Source organism: Carassius carassius, chromosome 10 (genome assembly GCF_963082965.1).
Source record: "Carassius carassius chromosome 10, fCarCar2.1, whole genome shotgun sequence".
Taxonomy (NCBI): Eukaryota; Metazoa; Chordata; class Actinopteri; order Cypriniformes; family Cyprinidae; genus Carassius; species Carassius carassius.
This window is the reverse complement of record NC_081764.1, coordinates 32,648,379-32,661,302: the sequence shown is the minus strand read 5'-3', so window position 1 is coordinate 32,661,302 and position 12,924 is coordinate 32,648,379. Positions and strand designations below refer to the sequence as shown.

Sequence of the window (12,924 nt, the reverse complement as noted above, 5' to 3'; positions counted from 1 at the left end):
GCTCACATGTTTCTTTATCAAATTTGTTTTTTGGTGCCATCTTTAAATCTTTTTTAAAGCACTTCAACTTTCTGAGGCCTGATTCTGTAAGATCCTAATAAAATGTTTGTCCTCTGATTAGAACTGTCACGTGATCATGTGCAGGTAACATGAACATTCCCATCAGTTCAGAAGAGATAAGAGATTTTCCTGTTTATGATTCTCTAGGAAAGGAAGAAGCATCATGTCTTATCTTACAGTCCAGTGCAAACAGAGGATTAGAGGATTTTTTTATAGCCTCAGTTCACATGTCAGAACTAGACTGTCTATAAAGTGAAGGAACAACACATTAAAAAGTGGCTTAAAGGAACAGTTTACCCAAAATGAAAAGTTGCTCAAATGTACTCATCCTCAGGCAGTGTTGGGGAAGTCTACTTTTAAAAGTAATGCATTACAATATTGCTTTACTCCATAAAAAAGTAACTAATTACGTTACATAGTTACGTATTATGGAAAGTAATGCTCTATGTTACCTTTGCGTTACTTTTTAAATCTGCACAGGGCTTGCTTGTTTGTTTTTAAAACAAAAAAAGATATTTTTTAGGCAAATATAAAAGCCTTTTCACATCAATAGTGAAATGAATACGCATCAGGCTGAAGGGAAAGTAAATTGACGTCCATACAGCAGAATGCAGAAGAAGAAATTTCAACACACTTCAGCAATAAAAAACACACACAAATGTTTGTCTAGTCATTTTTGCTTATTTAGTATTGTTAAACGGGATCATCCAAGATCAGAAGCAAAGACATTGCTTTAAATAATGGGATTAAATACATAAAATATATTTGTGTTTTTTTTTTGTGAGTGAGATGAACTAATGCATATTCATATTTATTATAAAACTACAGTAACAGATCTCTCTCAAAATGCGGACAGTAGAGATGTCAATCAATAAATTGGAAAAAAGTAACTTGCGTTACTTATTTGAAAAAGTAAGTAATCTGACTTGCTTTACTTGTAATGCGTTACTCCCAACACTCCTAACCCTCAGGCCATGCAAGGTTTAGTAGACAAGTTTCTTCATCAGAGTAGATTTGGAAAATTGCTCACCAATGGATCCTCTGCAGTGAATGCATTTTAGCTGAACTTCTTGTTTCAGAATTGATGAACCTGTTATTGATCTGAACTAACTTGAGTTACATAATGAAACTATTGCACATGGATGGGTGAGACGCAGAGCACAAATTCACTTTCACTTTCTTTGACATAACCTGTATTGGATAAAGCCTTATAGAAATAAAGCCTGTCTTGACTTGAATGGGTGCCATAAGAATGTGAGTTCAAACAGCTGATTAAAAACTTCTTGTGAAGTGAAAAGATGCATGTTTATGAAAAACAAATTTATAATTAAGATATTTAAACTTCCTACCATTGCTTTTGGCTAATATACAATAATATAGTTTTCTCTGGTGAAAAGGTCATTTGAGTTAGAAGAGAAATGTGCGCAGATCTTGAAGTGAAAACAATATAAACAGTTCTAAAATAAAATATGTGGGTGGATTTTGTTGTGAGAGGACAGGGGATGTAGTTTTATGCCTGTGGCAGATATATTTCCTCAGATGCTGAGGGAGTGTGACTGATGTAGGGTGATAAAATATGGCGAAACATCTGCAGATATATAGAAACATACATGTTCACACATCTGCTAACCCATAACCTGACTTTTAGTCACAGACATATTGCCATGGAAACTACAACTGCCCTTTACAGCCATTGTCATATGGCAAAAGAAAAAGGAGATGTAGGTTACAGGGCTTTGCTCATCTCTTGCACACACACACACACACACACACACACAGAGAGAGAGAGAGAGAGAGAGAGAGAGAGAGAGAGAGAGAGAGAGAGAGAGATGACCTCACGATGAAACGTCCCTGAATCATGAGAGAGAGAGAGAGAGAGAGAGAGAGAGAGAGAGAGAGAGAGAGATGACCTCACGATGAAACGTCCCTGAATCATACACACAAGCTCCAGCGCGCGCACACACACACAAACACATATTTACAAACATATGTTTTGCTAATTTTTGTGTATATATTTTTTCCAATGTGGGTTTAAATGGTTAGAAAACAGAATGCACATTTTATAGGCTTAGTGTATAATTTTTTATTACAGTATAAATCCAGTTTATTAAATACTTCATTCTTCTGAATATTATTTTTTCATTTTAGTTTATTTAACCTTCTTAATGTTTGTCCTTGATTTTTAGTAGTTATTTATTTATTCCACTTTTAATTAAAAATTTTCCCTACTACTATCTCTAGCCTTTAATCTTAGTGATTGATGATTGTGTTGATAAAGCAAAAACCTCTTCAAAACTTAATTAATTTTGTATATTTTTGTAGGGTTTCCATTTATTTTGTACCTAAATGTTATTTTGATTATTTTGTCAGTAAATGATGTTAAAAAGTGAAGGGTGCAAAAGGCAGAAAAGTTCATCACTAATCTATCAAGTGAAGGTGCGCTCTCTAGCGGTCACTTTATGAAACGCCTCATCCTCTGTGTTGTGTTTGAGACAAGCCCTTCGCGGCCCCCGTAGCCGCATCATTCAGCGCTGCTGTCACAACAGCAGAAAGAGGATAAGAAGTTATTAGTCAACTGACAGAAGAATAATCCTCTCCATAACGACTCCGAGCAGATAACATTTCATTTCACGTAAGGATACTGTTTGTTCTTTATTAATAAACAGGTTTCTTGATGTTAGACTTGGTTATTGTGTTTTAAATGACGATGTTTCGTTGCCTGACGTGTGTTATTTACATTATAATAACAAATAACGTTACATTCTTACTGAAAAACAAAGCACAGCATGACTTCACATGTTTAAAACATCAATTTAAACGGTTTAGAGGAAAAAGAAACATAAATTCACAGCTGATGCAACCAGACAGATGATTTATTTAATGCACTTCAGACAAATGATATAAGTAGATGTCCTGAAAGCTATATATAATTATGTGTGATGACTTCATGAGTAATTATGATTCCAAACTGATGATCTTGCGAGCTTTCTCCGGGTTTTAGCGTTATCGACTGACCATCCGGGACTCTTACAGGAGTGTCCTCTGTGTGTGTGTGTGTGCGTGTGTGTGTGTGTGTGTGTGTGTGTGCGCGCGCGCGTGTGTGTCATTGAACAAACTCTTCTATATACAAAAAAATAAATAAATAAATTATGCCCAACTTTGTCCGACTCTGAAATACTAAAGTCATGGGGCTAGTGTGGACCAGAATGACCTCAGCACCATCAGATGTGTGTGTGATATTCTCTGAATGGCCACCAGAGACTGCTCATGTAATATGAAACATCAGGATAATGCATTACAACCAGGGTTATTATAGTTAACTGATAACCATAAAAGCAAATTGTGTTGTGAATATCGTTGACTCTGACAAATTGCTCTGCTTGCAAATACACCCAGAAGACTTGATTTGATTCAGATCTTTTTGCAGAATGTCTGACAAAAGTGAGCTGAAAGCAGAGTTAGAGAGAAAGAAACAACGACTGGCTCAGATCAGAGAGGAGAAGAAGAGGAAAGAAGAAGAACGTAAGAAGAAAGAGGTCAGCTGTGGTGAAACTGCAGTGATTTGATCTCCTTGTCTTTGTTATACTGAAACAATCTCTCTCTCTCTCTCTCTCGCTGTAGCTGGATGGACGGAAGGAGGGAGCGTCTCCTCCGCAGGATGACTCTGATCTGGAGAGGAAGAGGAGGGAGGCAGAGACTCTGCTGCAGAGCATGGGGATAGTGGACCCCTCCATGGGTATGAAACACAGCAAAGCGGCATGGGAAATGCTTTTCTTACTAGTCAACTACAACCTAATGACAAAAAGGGGTCATATCGAAAGAATATATATATATATAAAGTATTTATACACACATGTATATTCTGTCACTTTCAGAACTCAAAACCTCCTTTCCAGTGAAAAAAGACTGTTATTAACATCATAAATCTAGTAGCAACATTTTTGTTTTTACATTTTTGGAAAGTAAAAGACAATCCTCATAAGGCTGCTGTTCTCTCGGTTGGTTGTGCATCTTTTTCTTCCACACTTTTTCTTTCCACTCAACTTTCTGTTAACATGCTTGGATACAGCACTCTGTGAACAGCCAGCTTCTTTGGGAATGAATGTTTGTGGCTTACCCTCCTTGTGAAGGGTGTCAATGATTGTCTTCTGGACAACTGTCAGATCAGAAGTCTTCCCCATGATTGTGTAGTCTAGTGAACCAAACTGAGAGACCATTTTGAAGACTCGGGAATTAATTTATTGAGATGCACCTGTAAATTGCACTGGCATTACATAACAGAAACTAGTTAAAGCTGCTGCGTGAATGTTGAGTGTTGATATGTTTTCCTCTTTTGGAAAATCATAAAAAAGCTATTGGCATACTGGAAATGGGTCGAAAAAGGGTTGTTTATTTATCTTCAGCATTTTTCTGTTCCTCAGACAGATTTACATATTAACACACACTTAACACGTTTACATGTTAAAGAGATACTTCATCCAAAAATTACAATTCTGGCATCATTTACTCACTTGTTTCATACCTGTATGAGCTTCTTTCTTCAGCTGAACACAAAAGAAGATGTTTTGAAGAACATTGGTTAATAAACAGTTGACGGTAGCCATTGACTTCCTTTGTATCTTTTTCCATAATATGGAAGTCAATGGCTACCGTCAACTCTTTGGTTACTAACATTCTTCAAAATATCTTTTAAACAGGTTTGGAACATATGAGGTTGAGCAAATGATGAGCATATTTTCATAACTGGGAGAACTATCCATTTAATCACGGCTAAAAAACTTGGTCTGCTCAGCCGCTGTGAGATAATAAGGAGGAAACTTGATAGCTGTTATTATTCCTTCAAAACTATATGATATGACCTATTTGAGCTTGCCTAAACCGGTTTGGCTGGTTGGTTAGCGGCTCACCTGTCCTGACCACCTGACAGAAACCCAAAACCTTCAAATAAACTCATTTGTTATCCATTTCCCCTGGTTTCAATGTTCATTATTTCGTCTTTCTTCATGAATTAATTTGGTTTGGTTTGGAATGAGCACTGATCTCTTTTTAACACACATGGATCCTGCATGAATATTAACCACTGTCCTTTTGTCTTCTCTCTTTTTTTTTTTTTTTGCTCAATCTTTGGTTTTGCTGCTTCATCGTGATTATTACACCACCCTGCTCTCGCTTGTTGTTGCTCACCTACTTTTATTTTATTGTTTTTCTTGCACTTTTTTTTGTTTTTAAACCCCCTCTTGGCTTTGCTTGTGCGTGTGGATGTGTGTGTATGTAGTGCAACCTCTGCATTTGGTAACAGAAGATACCTGTCTGTTTCACTATTTAGTCCCCCCTCCCATGTCCCCCTCCGCCAAATCAGTGGACACCCCCAGTGAAACGGGCAGCCAGGACTCAGGAGACGGCGGCACGGGGCCGAGGTGAGCTGCACATGTGTACACTCACATCAGAAATATCATATCACCGTATGAGTACATTTATATCAACATAACTGTATATACACTACCACTGAAACGTTTGGGGCTTAAAAGACTTCAAAGACATTTATATTTCTATCTCAAATAAATGCTATTTTTTAAAACATTCTATTTATTAAAGAATCCTAAAAAAAAAAATCTACTAAAATATGAAGCAGCACGACGATATTTTCATGATTTCTGAAGATCATGTGACACTGAAGACTGGAGGAATGATGATGAAAATACAGCTGTGCAACACAGGAATAAATTACATTTTACTATATATTCAGAGAGAAAGCTGGCTTTCAAATTGTAATAATTTTTCACAATATTGTGATTTCTACTGTGTTTTTGATTAAATCTGGTGAGCAAGAAGAGGCTTCTTTCAAAAACATTAGAAAATCTTAATGACCCCAAACATATGAACGGTGGTTTTGTTCATTTTGCTTACTTTAATTCTATTAAAATATAGTTTATACTTTAAAATACCACGTGATAATGCCTGTTTTTGGACAATTAAGTGAATTAAATCATTTACAAATGAAAGATTCTGCATCCTGTTTTTCTTCATTAGTCATGACAGCTTCGCCATGTAAAACATATAGATCATTATTTTAATTAATATGTTGCCTGGCAAACTGAAACAACTCAACTTTGCTTCACGCTCTGTATTTCACATTCCTTTGATATTTCACTCTAAAAATGTTTTTGATCATTATGTATTAACTTCCTTTCATCTTTTTTCCCCCATTTGTATAATCTGTCACAAAATGTTTATATCAAATTGTAATAAATGGTCTGCATTTTCAGAAACTCAAAATCATTTTATTTTTAGTAATTTATTTCAAAGTGTTGGAAAAAGTGCAATAAGCTTGTCACTGCAGGCTGACACTGTTTTCTTTGAAAACATTTCATTTTAATTTTAATTTTTTAGTGTATCAAAATGTCAATGATTACATACAGTACAGTTTTTTCTCATCTTGAAAAACTGAAAATAAAAAGCTTTAAAGCTTTTTTTTAAGCATAAGTCCTATCATAATGTTAAAACACATGAAATAGAAGTGATTTTGATACTTTCTCCCACGGTGGACCTGTTACACCAAAAACAGTTCAACCATCATGTTTAAAAGGCCAAGCCCTTATAAACACAGACATGCAGATAAACTTTATTATATTACAAATGTGAGTTTCTCTATATTGTATTGTGTAGAATGTGAAGCGTGTGTGCATGCACATGTATATTTGTGTATAACAGCACCTCTTATGCATGCGTGTCTGCCTGTGTGTGTGTGTGTGTGTGTGTGTGTGTGTCTAACAGGACTCTTCATTGGGACTCTGACCCCTCTACTCTACTGCTCCATTCAGACTCTCAGCTCGGGTACTGCTGTCTCTCTCTCTTTCTCTCTCTCTTATTAACCATCACTCCTACTGCACTTCTCCTGCATTCTCTCCTTCTGTTAACCTAAGCATAGCAACATAAATGCTGTCTAACTATCTTAAAGATTAGTTCTTCAGAATTGTATTGTTTCCATCAGACTCCTCCTGCTTGTCATTAAACAGAGAGTCCAGGAAGAGTGACCCATGATTTGTCAAAATACTGTACAATCTTATTTCCTGTTGGAAAGCGTTCAGACATCATACTGTTGCTATATTGACCTTTTCTGACCAACATGAAATGTTATTTTTGTAGCATACCGAATTAAACATTTACTTCATAAGGCTCCCTCAACCTTTTTGTTTCGACAGTCTTGCATAGATTCAAGCCTCCCATAAACGTGTTAGTCACATAGTGACTTTGTGAACGTCATCACGCATCAGCTGATAAAATTTTATTAATTTCTGAGTTTTCGGCGTGCTATTTATTTATTTTTTTAGCTATTAATTATATTAAATGTAATTTATGTTTTTTATTTAGTAATTATTTTTTAACAAATCAATTTTAATTAAATAATAAATTTTAATTAATTAATGTACTATTTATTTATTCGTTTTAATTAGTGTTTTATTAATTTTTTGTAATTTATTTAGTTATTGTTTTTACTGTTTCATTTTTGTAATTCGTTTATCTGTTCTTATCATTTATTTAAATTAATTTATTTAGATATTTATTATTTTTTTTATTATTGTTTATTTATTCATTATTTTAATTTAATTATTAATTGCTTTTCATTTAGTTATTCAATATTTTTAATTAATTAAAAAGTATTTATTATCACAATATCCCAGTATTTTTTCGATCTAAACATATGCATCTGTATTTTCTGCAGACGCGGCCCGCTGAAGTTGGGCATGTCAAAGGTCACACAGGTGGATTTCCCGCCCAAAGAGCTGGTGTCTTACACAAAAGAGACCCAGACGCCCACACAGACTCATCACAAAGACGGTAAATCACACAAACGCTGCTTTTCTTTAGTGCATCAGTGTGCAAATGAAACTGAACTCCTTCATTGCTGTGTGTAGATGAGGAAGAGGAGGATGATTTGGCTTTGACGCAGCCTGTTCTGGAGCATCAAGAGGAGAAAGACTCTCAGAAAGAGGAAGAGGAAGGTAGTGCTCTCAGACATAGTTAGACATGAAATATTGCAGCTTTCCAACTGCTGAAGGGAGCTGTTTCTGTGTGTAGCGCTCCCTCATGATCTGACGGAGGAAGAGAAACAGCAGATTCTTCACTCAGAGGAGTTCGTGACTTTCTTTGACCACAGCTGTCGGATCGTGGAGCGCGCTCTCTCCGAGCAGGTGGACGTGTTTTTCGACTACAGCGGACGGGCTCTTCAGGATAAAGAGGGGTGAGTGTGTTTATCTGTCAGCAGATGTGGTGGTGTGTGATGTGTCGTTGGTGATTGTTTTATTGTGTTTGTTTCAGAGAGTCTCAGGCTGGAGCCACACTCTCCCTGAACAGACAGTTTGCGGACGAGCGCTGGTCCAAACACAGAGTGGTCACCTGTCTCGACTGGTCACCGCAGGTACATGATCACTCTGGAAGTGTCTAACTCTGCTTTTAAGACTAATTCACTGAGGTTTCCTCTCTGTTCCTGTTTTCTGTCCTTCCCATCAGTACCCGGAGCTGCTGGCAGCATCATACAGCAGTAATGAAGACGCTCCACACGAGCCCGATGGTGTGGCTCTCGTCTGGAACATGAAATATAAGAAAACCACACCAGAATATGTCTTCCACTGCCAGGTGATGAGCTTAACGCATTTCTGTGTGAAACATACGCATGAAATTGAGAAGTTGAGAATCACTGAGAAAAGTAATAATGATTATGATGATACTAAAACACATGAATGCATATATAAATGCATCATTCATTCATTCATTCATTCATTCATTCAATAAGTACATAAAAAAGAATAAATATTTTTTTAATTAATCAATGAGTTAAAAAAGAGGACAAGCGGTTTGGATGGATGGATGAATTAATTCAAATAAATAAATAAATAAATAAATTAAAAATAATAAACAATTCAATAATAAATAAAATAAATAAATAGAGAATAATAATAATAATATATATATATAAAATAAATAGCACAAGTGGTTTGGGGATGGATGAAAGAATGAATTAAAAAAAAAAATAATAATAATAATTGATTAACTTGTGTGTTCAGTCTGCAGTGATGTCAGCAGCGTTTGCACAGTTTCATCCCAATCTGCTGGTTGGAGGCACGTACTCGGGGCAGATCGTCCTGTGGGACAACCGCAGTAACAAAGGCACCCCTGTGCAGAGGACGCCTCTCTCCGCCTCGGCTCACACGGTACACACAGACACACACCTCCTCGTCTGCATCATATTTCTTCCTCTTCATCATCTGTGTGTGTGTGTGTGTGTGTGTGTGCAGCACCCGGTGTACTGTGTGAATGTGGTGGGGACGCAGAATGCTCACAATCTCATCAGCATCTCCACCGACGGCAAGATGTGCTCCTGGAGTCTGGACATGCTGACCTCGCCGCAGGTAACACAGCTCATGTGAAGGGGACGTCCATTAGCACAGCTAGCTAAATGCTGTCCAATGATTTTAAAGGCAACTTCTGCAGAATTTAAAAAAAAAAGGTTTTTGCATCAGAGAGTTCACTGTACAGAAAGCATTCAGAAACTCATCAACAGATGGATTTTTAAGAACATTTAAGTTTCCTGTGTTATTTATTTAATTATTTGTTGTTTTAATTTCATGTGTTTTTTTAATGCAACTATTTATTGTGTCAGTTATTTATTTATTTAAATTATCTATTAGTAAATAATTTATTTAGTGATTTATTTTTAATAAATTTTACTTATTTTAAATTCATTTATTTATCATTTATAGATTGTTAGATACTTCTTCTTTATTTTTAATGAATTTAATTAGGTAACACACACAAGGCCTCTAGATTAACTACTTTTCAAAAGTTTGGGATCAGTAAGTTATTTTTTTAAAGAAATTATTTTTTATTTAACAGTGGCGCATCAAAAGTGACAGTAAAGATTCAAATAAATGCTTTTTTCTCTCAAATCTTACCGATACTTTTCGAAGGCAATGCATCAACTGATCAAACATATACCTTGAATGCAATACAAGTCAAAATTTTTTCTAAAAATGTCAACAGTTTGAAATGGAGCCATTCATTGGCTCTCATTGATTCAATCAAACAACAGCAGTCAAACTCAAACGGCTCTGTGAGTGTGTTTGTGTGTGTGTGTGTGTGTGTGTGTGTAGGACAGTCTGGAGCTGGTGTTCAAGCAGTCCAAGTCAGTGGCCGTCACCTCCATGTCATTTCCTCTGGGTGACATCAATAACTTTGTGGTGGGCAGCGAGGACGGGTCGGTCTACAGCGCCTGCAGACACGGCAGGTGAGTGTGTGAGTGTCCAGCTGTTTGTGTCTGCTGAGTTATATTGGTGCTCTGTGTGTGTTGTAGTAAAGCGGGGATCAGTGAGATGTTTGAGGGTCATAATGGACCAATCACAGGCCTCGACTGCCACACAGCGGCAGGACCGGTCGACTTCTCGCACCTGTTTGTCACTTCCTCTTTTGACTGGACCGTCAAACTCTGGAGCACCAAGGTGCCACACACACTACTGATATAAACACTACAAACATTGTTTATACGCTATCATACTATTTATTACAGTTTATTTATTATTTTTTTAAAGTATGTTTTGTCATTTATATTATTTGGTTTAACTTTATTTTCTATTTCAGTTTTAGTATTTTTAGTACTTAAACTTAGTACAGTTTTCACCTTATGTTTATATTTTGTTATTTCTGCTTTATTTTAATGAACACAAATCATTTTTAATAGTTTCAGTTCAGAGCGCTGCTCTGTTTGTGTCTCTCCTGACAGAACAATAAGCTTTCATTTATTTTTATTTCAATTTTTTTAATTTTAGCACTTCAACATTTCACTTTCAATTTTCCATTTAACTTTTTTTTGTAGAATATTTATATTTTATTTCAGATTTATTTCAATTAATGAAAACGTTTTTTAATAGTTTTAGTAACTTATTTTTTTCCAGTTTTTTATATTTATATTTTACTTAATTTGATCTTTATTTCATTTAGCAAAACGTTTTTAATCGTATTAGTTAACAATAATAATACTGGTCTGTTCGTGTTTCTCCTGACAGATCAATAAGCTTTAATTTGTATTTTTTTCTGATTTTAGTACTTTAACTAGATTTTTTCCAGTTTCTAAGTTTTTGCTGAATATTTATATTTTATTTATTTATTTTGTTTCAGTTTGAGTAATTTTGTAAACTTAAACTTTAAATTTAGAACCTCGACTTAAACGTAAAGGTTTATATATATATATATATGTATGTGTGTGTGTGTAATATCAGCTTTATTCCAATGAACATAAGTAATATGTAATAGCTTTAGCCAACAGTATTAACGCTGGTCTGTGTCTCTCCTGACAGAACAATAAGCCTCTGTACTCCTTCGAGGACAATTCAGACTACGTGTATGACGTCATGTGGTCTCCCACACACCCCGCTCTGTTTGCCTGCGTGGACGGGGTCGGACATTTGGACCTGTGGAACCTCAACAATGAAACAGAGGTACAAAAATATCATAGAAATACTATGAACAAATCCACAATTCTTGAATGAATGATAATCTGCTGCGTCAGGTTCCCACAGCGAGCGCGACGGTGGAGGGAAGCCCCGCGCTGAACCGTGTGCGCTGGACTCATTCGGGACGAGAGGTGGCTGTCGGCGACTCTGAGGGCCGAGTGCACATTTATGACGTCGGAGAGGTGAGGACGCTTCCAGTTATCAAAAATACAATGAAATGAAGTTTTGAAACACATTTCTGGTTTGTTTTTCCTGCAGCAGATCTCAGTGGCGCAGCAGGACGAGTGGACGCGGTTTTTGCTCACGCTCACCGAGATCAACGAGAACCGCGAGGACGTGGAGGAACTGGCTGCTCAACGATTGGCTGCATGATCAACATAGTATCCCCCGCTGACCAATGACATTCCCCCTGCATTTGCATATCTCCACCCTTTCTGAAGTTATTTTAGTGACCAGGCTCTTTTTTAATTCTAGAGACAAATGGATTATTTCAGAAAGCAAGACTTTGCTATTAACAACTAAAGTACTTAGTGTTGCTAAACATTTAGGAGAAATAATCATAATGGGATGGGATGTGAAAGTAGATTGTATATCAGGCGGAGATTTATAATATTTTAAGCTATTTCTAGGATTAGAGGCTGATTTGGAGGAAAGGGAGAATAACACTACCGATGTGCAAACTATTGTCCAGCATCTTTTGACACTGAGTAACAGGGGAGATGTGTTTTTAAAGGGCTGGGATATTTTTAAACAGTTCCTTCTATTGAATAAACTTTCACATTTGGATTATTTATAGCTTTTAAGAAATGCATTTTGTTTTTAGCTTATAAAGACTGAATGCACATTTGTAAAAACCAGATCGGCAAACCTTTCAACGTGTAACTCAGTTCTTCTGAATGCCTTAAAGCTCATTTTATAACACACACACACACACACACACACACACACACACACACACACACAAGTATCCAGGATCTTCCATCACACAGCATTGCCCTTTTGGTGCTTGTTTATTCCAGCGCTTATGATTGAAATATATATATATTTTTTTTGCAAAATGCAATCTCTAGATCATGGTTTTAAAAATGTCCCATGATTTGTCATTTCAAAAGGGCTTGGAGAAAAAGTGTGGTCTTTTGATTAGCATTAACCTAAAACTTCCCTTTGGCACATATTTAAACTAACAGAGTGTTATTATTTTTCCATTTATTTTATGAATACATTTTTCCATTTATTTTATGAATACATTTTTCCTTGAAGGGTTAACAAAGTAGTTAATAGCCAGCTTGACAATGTCTGCATCCTGTTATATTTATGTATTTTTACCATTTTAATATGTAATTTGACATTTATTCGT

At 36.0% G+C, this 12,924-nt stretch overlaps 1 protein-coding gene across 8 annotated transcripts; it reads left to right on the top strand.

Moving 5' to 3' along the window:
- Positions 1-2,561: 2,561 nt before the first annotated feature.
- Positions 2,562-12,488, top strand: LOC132152183 (dynein, cytoplasmic 1, intermediate chain 2a-like). Of its 8 annotated transcripts, none has more exons than XM_059560960.1 (17): positions 2,562-2,692; positions 3,488-3,596; positions 3,682-3,796; positions 5,387-5,477; positions 6,835-6,894; positions 7,784-7,899; positions 7,977-8,063; positions 8,140-8,302; positions 8,380-8,479; positions 8,572-8,697; positions 9,126-9,272; positions 9,357-9,470; positions 10,212-10,345; positions 10,412-10,556; positions 11,412-11,552; positions 11,624-11,749; positions 11,829-12,488. In XM_059560960.1, the coding sequence occupies exons 2-17, from the start codon at positions 3,489-3,491 to the stop codon at positions 11,937-11,939; spliced, it is 1,884 nt and encodes a 627-aa protein (XP_059416943.1). In that variant the 5' UTR covers positions 2,562-2,692; position 3,488; the 3' UTR covers positions 11,940-12,488. The 8 variants fall into 8 exon arrangements, with proteins under 8 accessions (XP_059416943.1, XP_059416942.1, XP_059416941.1 ...); XM_059560959.1 differs by having other exon boundaries at positions 11,826-12,488; XM_059560958.1 differs by having other exon boundaries at positions 5,336-5,477.
- The last annotated feature ends 436 nt before the right edge of the window (positions 12,489-12,924 follow it).

Bases quoted from the DNA above. Each gene is read 5' to 3' on its own strand.
- LOC132152183 (XM_059560957.1), top strand. From the start codon at position 3,489: ATGTCTGACAAAAGTGAGCTGAAAGCAGAGTTAGAGAGAAAGAAACAA. The intron at 5,478-6,834 runs GTGAGCTGCACA...TGTGTCTAACAG, and splicing joins GACGGCGGCACGGGGCCGAG to GACTCTTCATTGGGACTCTG. The intron at 10,346-10,411 runs GTGAGTGTGTGA...TGTGTGTTGTAG, and splicing joins AGCGCCTGCAGACACGGCAG to TAAAGCGGGGATCAGTGAGA.